We start from the raw sequence: 20,075 nt of genomic DNA, 5'->3' as shown, positions 1-20,075 counted from the left end.
AAACTGATCTGACGATTAACACAACAATCTGCGTAACTTCAGCCACAGAACTCGGCAGGTACGCGGCATGGATTGGTGAACTGGGGGAGAGAGAAGCTTCTGAGGGGAGACAGCTGTTTTTGTGGAGAGAGGACAGAGATGGGGGGAGAGTACAGGAAAAGCACCCCCCTCAAAAGCAGCTGGAGAGAAAGAGAAGAGTGGAAACAGCCCCAAGAGACTGAACAAAAAAGGGAAAAAGGAAAAAGGAGAGGGTTTCACAACACCATTACACTCCATAAGCAGGGGAGTGCAGGGTCGGAAATTCTGCAGCTAGTGGTGCTCTGGTGGAAAGGATGAATCCCCTGGGAGCAGACAGCAAGGTCCAAGGGTCCTCGGGCCACATGGGGAGAGGCAGTTCCCCTGCTGGGAGGACAGGTGGTTGAGGCTGTGTGGCCTCCCCACCGGGAAAGGTCCCAGAGGGCCCCAGAGAACAGCCACGTTTGCTGGTGTTGGAACAGGGACGTTTATGGTGAAGCCTGGCACCAGATGTGTGTTGCGGTTTGCCATAACCCCTGAATCGCTGCTGCTACGTGATTGCGCGAACTTTCTCTGGGCGGGCTAACACCCAGCCACAGTCTCCAGGCCTCTGCAGCATCACGGTGGCCATCAGCATTCCTGGGAGCAAGCCAGCTCCCAGCCATTGCTCGGCGAGACACTCCCCCAGAGAGTCTGAGCAGGCCAAAGCAACAGGGACCTTAGAACTCAGGGTTTTGGAAACACAGGCACATCTGAGATAAAACTCGGGAGAGAGGTGCTGCCTGGCAGGCTGACAGCTTGGTCACCAACAGTGTCGAAGCCGGAGTAGACAGAAGCCAGAGACAAAGGAGGGGTACCTGATGATCAGTCAGTGAGAGCACAGAGTTCTGATGCTACAGACTGGGAAGCTGGGTGACTCCGTTTTCACCCTTCCCGTACCTACACACACGCGCATGCACACCACACCAATCAACCCCAATAAGCTAAGCAACGCCACCTAGTGGAGAATGGAGCCACTACACCAACCCTGTCCAGCTGCGTCAACCAAGTCCTAGAGGAACATCACAAGTCTCTTGGCCGGCTCTGTGTACAGACTATGAAGTGCTTCATAGTTTGACTTCTAGGAGAAACTGGATGTAATTTCATTCGGATTTCATTCTGTTTGCTGGTCTATCTACTCATTTTCTCTTTTTCTTTTGTTATTCTTGGATACAGAAAGAGAAAAATGTATTTTTATTTTTCTGTTTTTATAATTTTTACTTTTTTACTATATTTTTAAATTTTCGTATTTTTTTATTCTACTTTCTTCATTTCATTCTATCTTATGACATACTTTTTTTTAATTTTTAAACTTTTTCTTACTTTTTTAATTTTTATTTTCTTTCCCTGTTTTCTCTATTCTAGCAAGCTTCATTCAACAAGCAGACCAAAACATACCTAGGATCTAGCTTCTTTTATTTGGTTTTTTGTGCTATTTTTAATTTTTTACTTTTTACTTTTTTGTTTAATTTTTTTAATCTTTATTTATTTTTGAGAGAGAGACAGAGTGTGAGCGGGCAAGGAACAGAGAGAGGGAGACACAGAATCTGAAGCAGGCTCCAGGCTCTGAGCTGTCAGCATAGAGCCCGACGTGGGGCTCGAACCCATGAACCGCGAGATCATGACCTGAGCCAAAGTGGACACCCAACCGAATGAGCCACCCAGGCGCCCCTAATTTTTACTTTCTTCTTCTTCTTCCTCCAAAATGACGAAAAGAAGGAATTCACCCCAAAAGAAAGAACAGGAAGAAATGACAGCCAGGGGCTTAATCAACACAGATATAAACACGATGTCTGAACCAGAATTTAGAGTCACTATAATAAGAATACTAGGTGGAGTTGAAAAAACCATAAAATCCCTTTCTGCGGAGATAAAAGAAGTCAAATCTAGTCAGGATGAAATTAAAAATGAAATGAGATGCAATCTCAAATGGCTGCCACAGCATCAAGGATAGATGAAGCAGAGCAGTGAATTAACGATACAGAAGACTAAATTATGGAGAATGATGAAGCAGAAAAAAGAGGGAAACTAAGGCAAAAGAGCATGATGTAAGAACTGGAGAACTCAGTAGCTCATTAAAAAGGAGTAACATCCGAATCATAGTAGTCTCAGAAGATGAATAGAGAGAAAAAGGGGTAGAAGATTTATGTCAGCAAATCATAGCCAAAAACTTTCCTAATCTGGGGAAAGACACAGACATCAAAATCCAGGAAGCACAGAGAACTCCCATTAGACTGACCATGAATAAGGCATATCATAGTCAAATTCACAAAATACTCCGGCAAAGAAAGAATCATGAAAGCAGCAAGGGAAAAAGAGTCCTTCACTTACAAGGGAAGACAGATCAGGTTCAGAGCAGACCTATCCACAGAAACTCGGCAGGCCAGAAAGGAGTGGCAGAATATACTCAATGTGCTGAACTGGAAAAACATGCAGCCAAGAATTCTTTATCCAGCAAGGCTGTCATTCAAAAAGTTTCCCAGACAAAATTTAAAGGACTTCGTGACCACTAAACCAGCCCTGCAAGAAATTTTACAGGGGACTCTCTGAGGGGAGAAAAGACAAAAGAAAAGAAAAAAGACCAAAAGCAACAAAGACTAGAAAGGACTAGAGAACATCACCAGAAACTCCCAACTCTACAGGCAACAAAATGGCAATAAATTTGTATCTTTCGGTACTCACTCTAAATGTCAGTGGACTAAATGCTCCAATCAAAAGACACATGGTAACAGAACAGATAAGAAAACAAGATCCATCTATATGCTGTTTACAAGAGCCCCATCTTAGACCTAAAGTCACATTCAGATTGAAACTAAGGGGATGGAGAACCATCTATCATGCTAATGGTTGCCCCAAAAAATGACAGAGTAGCCATACTTATATGACAATCTAGGTTGTAAAATAAAGACTGTAACAAGAGATGAACACAGGCATTATATCATAATTAAGGGGTCTATCCACCAAGAAGATCTAACAATTGTAAACATTTATGCCCCAACGTGGAAAGCCCTAAAAATATAAATCAATGAATCACACACATACAGAAACTCATTGACAATAATACCATAAGGGACTTCAACACCCCACCTACAGCAATGGACAGATCATCTAAGCATAAAATCAACAAAGAAACAATGGCTTTGAATGACACACTGGATGAGATGGACTTAACAGATATATTCAGAACATTTCATCCTAAAGCAGCAGAATACACATTCTTCTCGAGTGCACATGGAACATTTTCCAGAACAGATCACCACTGGAACACAAATCAGCCCTCAACAAGTACAAAAAGGTCAAAATCATACCGTGCATATTTTCAGATCACAACGCTATAAAACTCAAAATCAACCACAAGAAAAAATTTGTAAAGACAACAAATGCTCGGAGATTAAAGAACATCCTACTAAAGAATGAATGGGTTAACCAAGAAGTTAAAGAGGAAATTAAAAAATACATGGAAGCCAATGAAAATGATAACACCGCAGGCCAAAACCTCTGGGACACAGCAAAGGCAGTCATAAGAGGGAAGTATATAGCAATCCAGACCTTCCTAAAGAAGGAAGAAATGTCTCAGATACACAACCTAACCTTAAACCTTAAAGAGCTGGAAAAAGAACAGCAAATAAAACCCCAAACCAGCAGAAGACACGAAATAATAAAGATCAGAAAAGAAATTACTGCTATCGAAACATACCAAAAAAAAAAAAAAAACAGTAAACAGATCAATGAAACCAGGAGCTGGTTCTCTGAAAGAATTAACAAAATTTTATAAACCCCTAGCCAGTTTGATCAAAAAGAAAAAGGACCCAAATACATAAAATCAAGAATGAAAGAGCAGAGATCACAACCAGCACAGCAGAAATACAAACAACAAGAGAATATTATGAGCAATTATACGCCAACAAAATGGGCAATCTGGAAGAAATGGACAAATTCCTAGAAACATATACACTACCAAAACTGAAACAGGAAGAAATAGAAAATTTGAACAGACCGATAACCAGTAAAGAAATCTAATTAGTAATCAAAAATCTCCCAAAAAACAAGAGTCCAGGGACAGATGGCTTTCCAGGGGAATTCTATCAAACGTTTAAAGAAGAGTTAACACCTATTCTCTTGAAGCTGTTCCAAAAAATAGAAATGGAAGGAAAACTTCCAAACCCTTTCTATGAAGCCAGCATTACCTTGATTCCAAAACCAGAGACCCCACTAAAAAGGAGAGCTACAGACCAATTTCCCTGATGAACACAGATGCAAAAATCCTCAACAAGATACTAGTCAACCAGATTCAACAATACCTTAAAAGAATTATTAGCCATGACCAAGTGGGATTTATACCTGGCATTCAGGGCTGGTTCAATACCCGCAAAACAACCAATGTGATACATCACATCAATAAAATAAAGGACAAGAACCACATGATCCTCTCAAGAGATGAAGAGAAAGCATTTCACAAAATACAGCACCCTTTCTTGATAAAAACCCTCAAGAAAGTGGGGATAGAAGGATCAAACCTCAAATCATAAAAGCCATATACAAAAGACCCACCGCGAATATCACCCTCAATGGGGAAAAACTGAAAGCTTTCCCCCTAAGGTCAGGAACATGGCAGGGATGTCCACTCTCACCACTGTCATTCAACATAGCATTGAAAGTCCTAGCCTTAGCCATCAGACAATGCAAAGAAATAAAAGGCATCCCAATCAGCAAGAAGAAAATTAAACTTTCCCTCTTTGCAGACGACATGATACTCTATATGGAAAACCCAAAGATTTCACAAAAAAACCTGCTAGAACTGATCCATGAATTCATCAAAGTCACAGGATATAAAATCAATGCACAGGGGCACCTGGGCGGCTCAGTCAGTCGAGAGTCCGACTTCGGCTCAGATCATGATCTCGTGGTTCGTGAGTTCGAGCCCCGCGTCAGGCTCTGTGCTGGCAACTCAGAGCCTGGAGTGTGCTTCGGATTCTGTGTCCCCTCTCTCTCCGCCCACCCTTACTTGTGCTCTCTCTCTTTCAAAAATGAATAAACATAAAAAAAATTTTTTTAAATCAATGCACAGAAATCAGCTGCATTTCTATACACCAATAATGAGGCAGCAGAAAGAAATCAAGGAATGGATCCCATTTACAACTGCACCAAAACCCATAAAATACCTAAGAATAAACCTAACCAAAGAAGTGAAAAATCTATACACTGAAAACTACAAAAAGCTTATGAAATAAACTGAAGAAGACACACAAAAAAGTGGAAAAATATTCCATGCTCATAGATTGGAAAAAACAATATTGTTAAAATGTCAATACCACCCAAAGCAATCTATGTATTCAATGCAATTTCTACCAAAATAACACCAGCATTCTTCACAGAGCTAGAGCAAACAATCCTAAAATTTGTATGGAACCAGACAAGACCCCAAACAGCCAAAGCAATCCTGAAAAAGAAAACCAAAGCTGGAGGCATCACAATTTTGGACTTCAAACTATACTACAAAGCTGTAATCATCAAGACAGTATGGTACTGGCACAAAAACAGACACACAGATCAATGGAACGGAATACAGAACCCACAAATGGACCCACAAACATATAGCCAACTAATCTTTGACAAAGCAGGAAAAGAATATCCAATAGAAAAAAGACCGTCTCTTCAGCAAATGGTGTTGGGAAAACTGGACAGCAACATGCAGAAAAATGAAGCTGGACCACTTTCTAACACCATACACAAAAATAAACTCAAAATGAATGAAAGACTAAACCTAAGATAGGAAGCCATTAAAGTCCTTGAGGAGAAAGCAGGCAAAAACCTCTTTGACCGATGCTGCAGCAACTTCTTACTCAACACGTCTCTGGAGGCAAGGGAAACAAAAGCAAAAATGAACTACTGGGACCTCACCAAGATAAAAAGCTTTTGCATGGCAAAGGAAACAATCAGCAAAATTAAAAGGCAACCAACAGAATGGGAGAAGATATTTGCAAGTGACATATGAGATAAAGGGTTAGTATCCAAAATCTATAAAGAACTTATCAAACTCAACACCCAAAAAACGAATAATCCAGGGAAGAAATGGGCAAAAGACATGAATAGGCACTTTTCCAAAGAAGACATCCAGAAGGCTAACAGACACATGAAAACATGCTTGGAGCACCTGGGTGGCTCAGTTGGTTGAAGTGCCGGACTTCAGCTCAGGTCATGATCTCGTGGTTCATGAGTTCGAGCCACACACTGGGCTCTGTGCTGACAGCTCAGAGCCTGGAGCCTGCTTCAATTCTGTGTCTCCCTCTCTCTGCACACCCCCCCCACTTATCCTTCCCTCCCCTTCTCTCTCTCTCTCTCTCAAAAATACACATTTAAAAAAAATGCTCAATATCACTCATCATCACAGAAGTACAAATCAAAACCACAATGAGAGGGGCACTTGGGTGGCTCAGTCGGTTAAGCATCTGACTTCAGCTCAGGTCATGATCTTATGGTTTGTGAGTTTGAGCCCTGCATCGGGCTCTGTGCTGACAGCTCAGAGCCACGAGACTGCTTGGGATTCTGTGTCTCCTTCTCTCTCTGCCCCTTCCCCTGCTTGCACTCCATCTCTATCTTTCAAAAATAAATAAACATTAAAAAATAATAATAAAAATCAAAACCACAATGAGATACCACCTCACACCAATCAGAATGGCTAACACTAACAACTCAGACAACAGATGTTGGTGAGGATGCAGAGAGAGAGGATCTCTTCTGCATTGTTGGTGGGAATGCAAACTGGTGCAGCCACTCTGGAAAACAGTATGGAGGTCCCTCAAAAAATTAAAAATAGAACACCCTACAACCCAGCAACTGCACTACTAGGTATTTACCCAAGCTCTACAGAAATACAGATTTGAAGGAGCACATGCACCCCAATGTTTATAGCAGCCCTATCAACAATAGCCGAAGTATGGAAAGAGTCCAAATGTCCATCAGCGGAAGAATGGATAAAGAAGTGGCAAATATACACTATGGAGCATTATTTGGCAATCAAAAAGAATGAAATCTTGCCATTTGCAACTACGTGGATGGAACTGGAGGGTATGATGCTAAGCAAAATTAGAGAAAGACAAATATCATAGGACTTCACTCTTGTGTGGAATTTAAGATACAAAACAGATGAACATAAGGGAAGTAAAAATAGTATAAAATCAGGGAGAGGGACAAGACATAAGAGACTTAAATACAGAGAACATCCAGAGGGTTGCTGGAGGGGTCATGGGTGGGGGGATGGGCTAAATGGGCAAGGGGAATTAAGGAGGACACTCGTTGGGATGAGCACTGCGTGTTATACATAGGGGATGAATCAACGGAATCTACTCCTGAAAACATTATTGCACTATAAGCTAATTTAGATAGATGATCAGTTTAAAAGTATACAAGTCAGTTTCTCTGACCACAATGCAATAAAATCTGAAATGAACAAAACAAGGGATCTAAAAATATCTCTATCAGGAAATTCAAATATTCTTCTTAAAAACACTTGCATCAAGGAGAAAACTGACACTAAAAGAGGTTACAGGAAGGAATGACAACAATCCCTCCTTATCATAAATCAACAGAATGTGGCCCAAGCTGTGTACACAAGAAAATACACAGCTTTAAAAGGCTTTTAATTAGAAAAACTTGGAAATGTTAATGGATTAAATACCCATCTCAGGAAGATTAAAATAGTAAACCAAGAGACAAAGAACTAAATTAATAGAAACAAGCAGGGCACCTGGATGGCTCAGGTGGTTGAGCATCCAGCTCTTGATTTCAGTTCAGGTCATGATCTCATGGTTTGTGGGATCGAGCCCTGCGTCCGGCTCTGCGCCGACAGTGCAGGGCCTGCTTGGGATTCTCTCTCCCCTCAATCTCTGCCCCTCCCCTGCTTGTACTCTCTCTCTCAAAATAAATAAACATTAAAAAGAAAAAAAAAAACAGAAAAAAGCAAACATCAATCCATTAAAATCCTCTACCTCTCCTTCCCCAAAAATGCCTAACGCAGTAAAACTGACAAACCAAACCAGGAGTTAAGTTCCTTGAAAATAAAACAGGTTAAGCATGTTGCAAACTGCAGTGAAGAGTGAACACAGCAGGCCTGGGTTGCCCACACCTTGCACATTCCAAAGACAGGCTAGGTTCCTGGGACACAGCCTTTAAAGCCCTTGGAACTTCCTGCCTCACAGGAGTGTCTTGTCCGCCTGAGGCCCTGGGCCTGACAAATCGTTTGTGGTGGCAACAGGATTTATGGCGGAACACCTGCCACGCAGTACCAGCGGGACCTCTGCGGGGCTGACCGCTAAGTAACCAGGGCCGGCTATGCGGGCGCCCCGTGCCTACATACCTCCCTCAGGTAAAACCCTGGACACCAAGGCCCAAGGGAGGCTCTCGGGTCGGCGGTGCTTCCCGCCTGCCGTCACACACGACTGCCAGGAGAGCTGCCCTGCCCACGCGGAGGAAACAGCCGAAGCCCTGTACCTGCCATCTCTGGGCTTCTCCCCCTGTGCCTGTTACCTTCGCTCGTTTTAACGTGTATCCTTTAGCTATAAGAAACCAGAACCGGGAGAGAGGGAAGATGGCGGCGTAGGAGGACGCTGGGCTCACCGCGCGTCCTGCTGATCACTTACATTCCACCCACACCTGCCTAAATAACCCAGAAAACCGCCAGAGGATCAGCAGAACGGAGGCTCCGGAACCAAGTGCGGACGAGAGGCCCACGGAAGAGGGTAGGAAGGGCGGCGAGGCGGTGCACGCTCCGGGAATGGCGGGAGGGAGCCGGGGCGGAGGGCGGCTCGCCGGCCAAGCAGAGCCCCCGAGTCTGGCTGGCAAAAGCGGAGGGGCCTGAGGGACTGTGTTCCGACAGCAAGCGCGACTTAGCGTCTGGGAGGTCATAAGTCAACAGCTCTGCTCGGAAAGTGGGAAGGCTGGAGGACAAAGAGAGGGAGAGCTGCTGAGCCCCCGGACGACAGAGCTCAGTTTGGTGGGGAACAAAGGCCCTCGCCAGCGCCATCTCCCCCGCCCATCCCCCAGCCAAAATCCCAAAGGGAACCGGTTCCTGCCAGGGAACTTGCTCGCTCCGCGCAAACACCCAACTCTGCGCTTCTGCGGAGCCAAACCTCCGGCGGCGGATCTGACTCCCTCCCGCTGCCACAGGGCCCCTCCTGAAGTGGATCACCTAAGGAGAAGCGAGCTAAGCCTGCCCCCCCTGCCGCCGTGCACCTTCCCATCTATGCCAGCTAATATGCCTGATTGCCAGCACCACAAGCTGGCAGGGTGCAAGTAGCCCAGATGGGCCATGCCACCCCACAGTGAATCCCGCCCCTAGGAGAGGGGAAGAGAAGGCACATACCAGTCTGACTGTGGCCCCAGCGGTGGGCTGGGGGCAGACATCAGGACTGACTGCGGCCCCGCCCACCAACTCCAGTTATACACCACAGCACAGGGGAAGTGCCCTGCAGGTCCTCACCACGCCAGGGACTATCCAAAATGACCAAGCGGAAGAATTCCCCTCAGAAGAATCTCCAGGAAATAACAACAGCTAATGAGCTGATCAAAAAGGACTTAAATAACATAACAGAAAGTGAATTTAGAATAATAGTCATAAAATTACTCGCTGGGCTTGAAAACAGTATACAGGACAGCAGAGAATCTCTTGCTACAGAGGTCAAGGGACTAAGGAACAGTCACGAGGAGCTGAAAAACGCTTTAAACGAAATGCAAAACAAAATGGAAACGACGACAGCTCGGCTTGAAGAGGCAGAGGAGAGAACAGGTGAACTAGAAGATAAAGTTATGGAAAAAGAGGAAGCTGAGAAAAAGAGAGATAAAAAAATCCAGGAGTATGAGGGGAAAATTGGAGAACTAAGTGATACACTAAAAAGAAATAATATACGCATAATTGGTATCCCAGAGGAGGAAGAGAGAGGGAAAGGTGCTGAAGGGGTACTTGAAGAAATTATAGCTGAGAACTTCCCTGAACTGGGGAAGGAAAAAGGCATTGAAATCCAAGAGGCACAGAGAACTCCCTTCAGACGTAACTTGAATCGATCTTCTGCACGACATATCATAGTGAAACTGGCAAAATACAAGGATAAAGAGAAAATTCTGAAAGCAGCAAGGGATAAATGTGCCCTCACATATAAAGGGAGACCTATAAGACGCGTGACTGATCTCTCTTTTGAAACTTGGCAGGCCAGAAAGAATTGGCACGATATCTTCAGTGCGCTAAACAGAAAAAATATGCAGCCGAGAATCCTTTATCCAGCAAGTCTGTCATTTAGAATAGAAGGAGAGATAAAGGTCTTCCCAAACAAAAACTGAAGGAATTTGTCACCACTAAACCAGCCCTACAAGAGATCCTAAGGGGGACCCTGTGAGACAAAGTACCAGAGACATCACTACAAGCATAAAACATACAGACATCACAATGATTCTAAACCCGTATCTTTCTATAATAACACTGAATGTAAATGGATTAAATGCGCCAACCAAAGGTATCAGAATGGATAAAAAAATAAGACCCATCTATTTGCTGTCTACAAGAGACTCATTTTAGACCTGAGGACACCTTTAGATTGAGAGTGAGGGGGATGGAGAACTATTTATCATGCTACTGGAAGCCAAAAGAAAGCTGGAGTAGCCATACTTATATCAGACAAACTAGACTTTAAATTAAAGGCTGTACAAGAGATGAAGAAGGGCATTATATAATAATTACAGGGTCTATCCATCAGGAAGAGCTAACAATTATAAATGTCTATGCGCCGAATACCGGAGCCCCCAAATATATAAAACAATTACTCATAAACATAAGCAACCTTATTGATAAGAATGTGGTCATTGCAGGGGACTTTAATACCCCACTTACAGAAATGGATAGATCATCTAGACACACGGTCAATAAAGAAACAAGGGCCCTGAATGAGACACTGGATCAGATGGACTTGACAGATATATTTAGAACTCTGCATCCCAAAGCAACAGAATATACTTTCTTCTCGAGTGCACATGGAACATTCTCCAAGATAGATCATATACTGGGTCACAAAACAGCCCTTCATAAGTTTACAAGAATTGAAATTATACCATGCATACTTTCAGACCACAATGCTATGAAGCTTGAAATCAACCACAGGAAAAAGTCTGGAAAACCTCCAAAAGCATGGAGGTTAAAGAACACCCTACTAACGAATGAGTGGGTCAACCAGGCAATTAGAGAAGAAATTAAAAAATATATGGAAACAAACGAAAATGAAAATACAACAATCCAAATGCTTTGGGACGCAGCAAAGGCAGTCCTGAGAGGAAAATACATTGCAATCCAGGCCTATCTCAAGAAACAAGAAAAATCCCAAATATAAAATCTAACAGCACACCTAAAGTAAATAGAAGCATAACAGCAAAGGCAGCCTAAACCCAGCAGAAGAAGAGAAATAATAAAGATCAGAGCAGAAATAAACAATATAGAATCTAAAAAAACTGTAGAGCAGATCAACGAAACCAAGAGTTGGTTTTTTGAAAAAATAAACAAAATTGACACACCTCTAGCCAGGCTTCTCAAAAAGAAAAGGGAGATGACCCAAATAGATAAAATCATGAATGAAAATGGAATGATTACAACCAATCCCTCAGAGATACAAACAGTTATCAGGGAATACTATGAAAAATTATATGCCAACAAATTGGACAACCTGGAAGAAATGGACAAATTCCTAAACACCCACACTCTTCCAAAACTCAATCAGGAGGAAATAGAAAGCTTGAACAGACCCATAACCAGCGAAGAAATTGAATCAGTTATCAAAAATCTCCCAACAAATAGGAGCCAGGACCAGATGGCTTCCCAGGGGAGTTCTACCAGACGTTTAAAGCAGAGATAATACCTATCCTTCTCAAGCTATTCCAAGAAATAGAAAGGGAAGGAAAACTTCCAGACTCATTCTATGAAGCCAGTATTACTTTGATTCCTAAACCAGACAGAGACCCAGTAAAAAAAGAGAACTACAGGCCAATATCCCTGATGAATATGGATGCAAAAATTCTCAGTAAGATACTACCAAATCGAATTCAACAGCATATAAAAAGAATTATTCACCATGATCAAGTGGGATTCATTCCTGGGATGCAGGGCTGGTTCAACATCCGCAAATCAATCAACGTGATACATCACATTAACAAAAAAAAAAGAGAAGAACCATATGATCCTGTCAATCAATGCAGAAAAGGCCTTTGACAAAATCCAGCACCCTTTCTTAATAAAAACCCTTGAGAAAGTCGGGATAGAAGGAACATACTTAAACATCATAAAAGCCATTTATGAAAAGCCCACAGCTAACATCATCCTCAACGGGGAAAAACTGAGAGCTTTTTCCCTGAGATCAGGAACATGACAGGGATGCCCACTCTCACCACTGTTGTTTAACATAGTGCTGGAAGTTCTAGCATCAGCAATCAGACAACAAAAGGAAATCAAAGGCATCAAAATTGGCAAAGATGAAGTCAAGCTTTCGTTTTTTGCAAATGACATGATATTATACATGGAAAATCCGATAGACTCCACCAAAAGTCTGCTAGAACCGATACATGAATTCAGCAAAGTTGCAGGATACAAAATCAATGTACAGAAATCAGTTGCATTCTTATACACTAACAATGAAGCAACAGAAAGACAAATAAAGAAACTGATCCCATTCACAATTGCACCAAGAAGCATAAAATACCAAGGAATAAATCTAACCAAAGATGTAAAAGTTCTGTATGCTGAAAACTATAGAAAACTTATGAAGGTAATTGAAGAAGATTTAAAGAAATGGAAAGACATTCCCTGCTCATGGATTGGAAGAATAAATATTGTCAAAATGTCAATACCACCCAAAGCTATCTACACATTCAATGCAATCCCAATCAAAATTGCATCAGCATTCTTCTCGAAACTAGAACAAGCAATCCTAAAATTCATATGGAACCACAAAAGGTCCCGAATAGCCAAAGTAATTTTGAAGAAGACGACCAAAGCAGGAGGCATCACAATCCCAGACTTTAGCCTCTACTACAAAGCTGTAATCATCAAGACAGCATGGTATTGGCACAAAAACAGACACATAGACCAATGGAATAGAATAGAAACCCCAGAACTAGACCCACAAACGTATGGCCAACTCATCTTTGACAAAGCAGGAAAGAACATCCAATGGAAAAAAGACAGTCTCTTTAACAAATGGTGCTGGGAGAACTGGACAGCAACATGCAGAAGGTTGAAACTAGACCACTTTCTCACACCATTCACAAAAATAAACTCAAAATGGATAAAGGACCTGAATGTGAGACAGGAAACCATCAAAACCTTAGAGGAGAAAGCAGGAAAAGATCTCTCTGACCTCAGCCATAGCAATCTCTTACTCGACACATCCCCAAAGGCAAGGGAATTAAAGGCAAAAGTGAATTACTGGGACCTTATGAAGATAAAAAGCTTCTGCACAGCAAAGGAAACAACCAACAAAACTAAAAGGCAACCAACGGAATGGGAAAAGATATTTGCAAATGACATATCGGACAAAGGGCTAGTATCCAAAATCTATAAAGAGCTCACCAAACTCCACACCTGAAAAACAAATAACCCAGTGAAGAAATGGGCAGAAAACATGGAAAGACACTTCTCTAAAGAAGACATCCGGATGGCCAACAGGCACATGAAAAGATGTTCAATGTCGCTCCTTATCAGGGAAATACAAATCAAAACCACACTCAGATATCACCTCACGCCAGTCACAGTGGCCAAAATGAACAAATCAGGAGACTATAAATGCTGGAGAGGATGTGGAGAAACGGGAACCCTCTTGCACTGTTGGTGGGAATGCAAATTGGTGCAGCCACTCTGGAAAGCAGTGTGGAGGTTCCTCAGAAAACTAAAAATAGACCTATGCTATGACCCAGCAATAGCACTGCTAGGAATTTATCCAAGGGATACAGGAGTACTGATGCATAGGGGCACTTGTACCCCAATGTTTATAGCAGCACTCTCAACAATAGCCAAATTATGGAAAGAGCCTAAATGTCCATCAACTGATGAATGGATAAAGAAATTGTGGTTTATATACACAATGGAATACTACGTGGCAATGAGAAAAAATGAAATATGGCCTTTTGTAGCAACGTGGATGGAACTGGAGAGTGTGATGCTAAGTGAAATAAGCCATACAGAGAAAGACAGATACCATATGGTTTCACTCTTATGTGGATCCTGAGAAACTTAACAGAAACCCATGGGGGAGGGGAAGGAAAAAGAAAAAAAAAAAAAAGAGGTTAGAGTGGGAGAGAGACAAAGCACAAGAGACTGTTAAAAACTGAGAACAAACTGAGGGTTGATGGGGGTGGGAGGGAGGGGAGGGTGGGTGATGGGTATTGAGGAGGGCACCTTTTGGGAAGAGCACTGGGTGTTGTATGGAAACCAATTTGACAATAAATTTCATATATTAAAAAATAAATAAATAAACCAGAACCATGAGTGTAACGGCTTTTCTGAGATCTGTGTCTTTCTGGTGAATCGCTTAGCTCGAGGGTGGTCTTGGGGACCCCCCTGAACACACAAATCTAATCAAGAATCAGAGCACAAGTACACGATATTCAGAATGAGAAAATAAGGCTGTTATTTTAGAAATTATAAGAATACTATATTGAATATATGTAATTAAATACACGTTACATACACCATCCATACAAATTATGTAGGTATTACAGTTATACACAGACATAAATATTTATGAGTTATATAAAAATCGTATCATAAATAAATAGCACGTATACAAATTCCGCTAAAGCTGGAGCTCTCGCTTACCACCCTGTGTACTGTGGGTACTTAATACACATGTGATAAATCTTTACATTCAAAGAATTTACAACTTACCTCTCTAATTCTCTTGATTTGAATGTAATTTAACCGTCCCCAGTCAAGTTCATCCTTTAAATAAAGGCATAACACTCAATATCAATTGACAAATTAGAGTTCGTTTGGCTACCGTAACACATAGATGTCATACAAAAACATAAATCAGGGGCGCCTGGGTGGCGCAGTCGGTTAAGCGTCCGACTTCAGCCAGGTCACGATCTTGCGGTCCGTGAGTTCGAGCCCCGCGTCGGGCTCTGGGCTGATGGCTCAGAGCCTGGAGCCTGTTTCCGATTCTGTGTCTCCCTCTCTCTCTGCCCCTCCCCCGTTCATGCTCTGTCTCTCTCTGTCCCAAAAATAAATAAACGTTGAAAAAAAAAAAACATAAATCAAAAAGAATACGTACACCAACAAGACAAATAGCATAGCTGCCTCTTTTTTTGTTGTTTTTTTTTGTTTTTTTTTTCAATATATAAAATTTATTGTCAAATTGGTTTCCATACAACACCCAGTGCTCATCCCAAAAGGTGCCCTCCTCAATACCCATCACCCACCCTCCCCTCCCTCCCACCCCCCATCAACCCTCAGTTTGTTCTCAGTTTCCAAGAGTCTCTTATGCTTTGTCTCTCTCCCACTCTAACCTCTTTTTTTTTTTTCTTTTTATTTTTCCTTCCCCTCCTCCATGGGTTTCTGTTAAGGTTCTCAGGATCCACATATGAGTGAAAACATATGGTATCTGTCTTTCTCTGCCTGACTTATTTCAGTTAGCATCACACTCTCCAGTTCCATCCATGTTGCTACAAAAGGCCATATTTCATTTTTTCTCATTGCCATGTAGTACTCCATTGTGTATATAAACCACAATTTCTGGGGTGCCTGGGAGGCGCAGTCGGTTAAGCGTCCGACTTCAGCCAGGTCACGATCTCGTGGTCCGTGAGTTCGAGCCCCGCGTCGGGCTCTGGGCTGATGGCTCAGAGCCTGGAGCCTGTTTCCGATTCTGTGTCTCCCTCTCTCTCTGCCCCTCCCCCGTTCATGCTCTGTCTCTCTCTGTCCCAAAAATAAATAAATGTTGAAAAAAAAATTTTAAAAAACAAAACAAAACAAAAACAAAAACCACAATTTCTTTATCCATTCATCAGTTGATGGACATTTAGGCTCTTTCCATAATTTGGCTATTGTTGAGAGTGCTGCTATAAATATTGGGGTACAAGTGCCCCTATGCATCAGTACTCCTGTATCCCTTGGGCATAGCTGACTCTTTAAAAGGCAGCTTTAGGGGCGCCTGGGTGGCGCAGTCAGTTAAGCGTCCGACTTCAGCCAGGTCACCATCTCGCGGTCTGTGAGTTCGAGCCCCGCGTCGGGCTCTGGGCTGATGGCTCGGAGCCTGGAGCCTGTTTCCGATTCTGTGTCTCCCTCTCTCTCTGCCCCTCCCCCGTTCATGCTCTGTCTCTCTCTGTCCCAAAAATAAATAAACGTTGAAAAAAAAATTTTTTTTAAAAGGCAGCTTTAACGGGTAACTTGTGCAGCTGTTGTAGGGACACCTGTAGGCAAGGCAAATTTAAACACACAAATCTATCCAGTCTTTTGAACCTAATCAGTTTAGAAGGAGAACAAAACCTGACCAAAAAAAAAAAAGAATTGAGTTCTTTAAAGCCTATTATCTAAACTAAAACTCAGGAAACAACAGCAAAAGGAAGGTTTCGGGGTTCTTAGTTGTGTTTTTGCTTTGTTTTGTTTTTACGTATCATTTATTGTCAAGTTGGCTAACATACAGTGTATACAGTGTGCTCTTGGCTTAGGGAGTAGATTCCCGTGGTTCATCGCTTACATAGAACACCCAGTGCTCATCCCAACAAGTGCCCTCCTCAATGCCCATCTCCCATTTTCCCCACCATCCCACCCCCCCCCCCATCAACCCTCAGAGTGTTTTCTGTATTTAAGAGTCTCTTTATGGTTTGTCTCCCTGTTTTCAAACTATTTTTTCCCTTCCCTTCCCCATGGTCTTCTGTTAAGTTTCTCAAGTTCCACATATGAGTGAAGTCATCTGGTATGCTTTTCTCTGACTGACTTACATCACTTAGCATAATACCCTCTAGCTCCATCCATGTTGTTGCAAATGGCAGGATTCATAGGGGCACACGCGCCCCCATGTTTATAGCAGCCCTATCAACAACAGCCAAAGTATGGAAAGGGCCCAAATGTCCATCCACTGATGAATGGACAGAGATGTGGTTTATATATACAATGGAATACTACTCAGCAACGAGGAAGAATGAAATCTTGCCATCTGCACGGTTCTTTGCTGGGAACGGTGCCTCCAGGCACATCCCTGTGGGCACGAAGCACTAGAAGCTGACGCGGCTCCAGACCCAACAGAAGGATCCCCAGGACTCGGGAAGTGGAAGGCCAGCTCCGCCATGGGCCCCGGGAGCCACCTCCACAAGTGACCACTACCCCGAAGACAGGCTCCGAAGCCCTTCGCCAAAGGACCGCCTACTCCCTGTTCCAGCCTGCCGCCCCCTGAGGACAGGCCACGACCTCAGCTCAGGCCTGGTGCTCTCCTGTGTCACCTGCGGTGATCGGGCCAAGCGAGAGAAGCCCAGGGGAGTCTCCCTGGATCCTTACACCCAACTATGAACAGAAGAAACAACTGACCAACCTTTGGGTGCCGAAGCTCTCCTCTCTGTCTGCAAGCCTGCCAAGTCTAAAAACAAATGACCCAGTTTCAAAAAAACCTTATTAGCTAATTAAAAATTTTTAGAGTCTAATTCCAACACATTTTAACCAGAGAAAACTTACAAATTTTTTCCCAACAACTTCATAACACGTGCCCCCCCCCCCCGCCCCCGCATCTACTTCTTCCAACACGGTTTGTTCAACGTTGGATGCCAACAAGCCTCACAGTGCTTCCGGCAGAGAAAGGGCTGTGGTCCGAACGCACACTAAGGCCCTGCGGCGGCAGGCCCCCTCGCCCGATCGGAAAACACTTACTCTAAATGCCTCAACCAGTGCAATGCAGTCGCTCTTGCTGTTGCCGGAGAAATTCACTTTGTTCCTACAGAGAACAAACAGTGTCATCCGATGCCCTTAAAAAGTGGCTTTTAAAAATAGGAATGCCAGGGGCATCTGGGTGGATCAGTCTGCTAAGCATCCAACTCTTGATTTCAGCTCAGGTCATAATCTCACCGTATGTGGGATTGAGCCCATCAGGCTCTGCACGGACATTGCGGGGTCTGCTTGGGATTTTCTCTCTCCTCTCTCTCTCTCTCCCTCTCTCTCTCTCTCACTCTCTCTCAAAATAAATACTTAAGAAAACTATATATATATACATATATATATATATACACACACATATATATGCACACACATACACACGAACACTAAATACCTGTATCCATCAAGATGCTGCCTAAAAGGCATTGCAAAAAAGTTCTTCAAGGAAAGCGCTGCAGCTAAAGAGAAAAACAAAGACGAGGTGAGGCTGGTAGAGCGGCAGTCCACAGCCCTCCCAAGACCTCCCTGCGCCCACACTTACCTATAATAAGACACTCATCGAGACATCCAAATACGTGTCCAAGGACTATGAGTTTACCGAGCTGCTGATTAACAGGAAGCTGGGCCAAAACTCTTCCTAAGAAGGTCAGTTCACCATCGTGGGGGTTCTCATCCTCTCTCTGCCCACTCACTGCAAGTGCTCCAACCTTTAAGAAATAAATTAGTGCTGTTAGCAAGCACAGACTTCTTCAGGTTCTTTTTTCCCAAGAAGCAGGCAGTTTAAACAGGAAATGAAGACCACATCTTGGTAAGACTCTGAAAGACATCTAAGTTGACTTATGAAAAATTGATGCTCCCAAAAAAAAAGTCTTTTTAATTTGCTTTCTGGAATTTAGAACACATTTTCTTATTTTTTAAAAAGAGCGGCACTGGGAGGTAATGCTCGAGATACTCCCGCCAAAGTCCACTTATGATTCAACAAGTATAGCGCGCACGACATTAAACCGCAGACCTGACTACCACGTCACACACGACATGACGTATTCAACTGTCTGTGGGAGAAAACAAAGGTACCTAAGTGTTTCAAAGCAGAGGTGAAACACCAGAGCGCCCCCAACTTCAAGGGCCAGAAGACCATCCGCAGCCCCAAGAAGCGGCGCACAGGCCAAGGCCCGGGCCACGGGCAGCAAGAGCACGGCGGGCTGGGGGTCAGGAGCCCAAGAATCCAAGGGGGCAGAGCAGTTTCCGGCAAGGGAAGGAGCCGCCTAGAACTTCGTGCAGATAGGACTTCGTGCAGATTCGGCCACGGAGCTGGTGGACACCGGCGGGCAGGCACGGTCAGGCGGAGCCGCCCCGAAACCCTGAGCGTCAGCCCACAACAGCGCCCTTTAGACGCTCGTCCCGCACAGCCTGTGAGGAAGAAATACTCACACCCCATTTGGCATTGGCATTCATTACTTTCACATCTGCAGAAACCCCTCAGCATCACCACACGCTGCGTCTTCTCCCCTCGTGGCAGCAAAGGCCAGCAGACGGCATGGGGGCTGGGAGGGGCCCGGGGAGGGGAACCCAGCAAAGGCAAGAGCCTCAGCGAGATCACCCACAAAACTGGGGTGAACAACAGGTATGGAGCCTGGTATCGACGATGAGGCATTACAGGTGCTTTTTAAAGCCAATGCTGATTGTTTAGGACCATCAAAATACTTTAAAGATATCCATGTCACAAAACTTCCATAATTTACCCAACAAAATCTTAGCTTTCCCAGCACTGACGAACATCACGCAGGCCTACCTCCTTTAGCAGAAGGATGGTTCGTTCAATGTCACCCAGACCAGGTGGAGAAAGGGCCGTTGCCAGCAAAGCTCTCGGTTCACCCATATCCAGCAATTTCACTTTCAATATTGTGCTTCCTAATGGACAACGCTGAAAAGAGCAAAACACTTAGAAACAGAAGAATTAAATAAATTAACCTAACCTACCTACACATGACTAGTACTTCAGAGGCAGATGCAGGAGAGAGGAGAAGAGAAAAAGAAAGAAAAAGAGACGATGGAGAGAGACAAAGGTGAGAGAGGAGAAAGAGAAGAGACAGAAAAGAAAGATGTGCAGGCAAGGGAGAGAGATAGGGCAGGA

The 20,075-nt window shown here is 43.5% G+C and overlaps 1 protein-coding gene across 1 annotated transcript in view; it reads right to left on the bottom strand.

Moving 5' to 3' along the window:
- TDRD9 (tudor domain containing 9) overlaps positions 1-20,075 on the bottom strand; it is a 118,260-nt gene that overhangs the window by 37,494 nt on the left and 60,691 nt on the right. Inside the window, exons 15-20 of the mRNA XM_043554410.1 lie at positions 19,734-19,865; positions 18,483-18,648; positions 18,336-18,399; positions 17,939-18,002; positions 17,607-17,651; positions 14,969-15,022 (exon numbers count right to left, since the gene is read on the bottom strand). Coding sequence (XP_043410345.1) covers positions 14,969-15,022; positions 17,607-17,651; positions 17,939-18,002; positions 18,336-18,399; positions 18,483-18,648; positions 19,734-19,865 — 525 coding nt within the window. The remainder of the gene's footprint in view (positions 1-14,968; positions 15,023-17,606; positions 17,652-17,938; positions 18,003-18,335; positions 18,400-18,482; positions 18,649-19,733; positions 19,866-20,075) is intronic.

This window comes from Prionailurus bengalensis, chromosome B3, assembly GCF_016509475.1.
Source record: "Prionailurus bengalensis isolate Pbe53 chromosome B3, Fcat_Pben_1.1_paternal_pri, whole genome shotgun sequence".
Lineage (NCBI taxonomy): Eukaryota > Metazoa > Chordata > Mammalia > Carnivora > Felidae > Prionailurus > Prionailurus bengalensis.
Note: the sequence above shows the minus strand (reverse complement) of the source record. Positions and strands in the feature narration are given on the sequence as shown.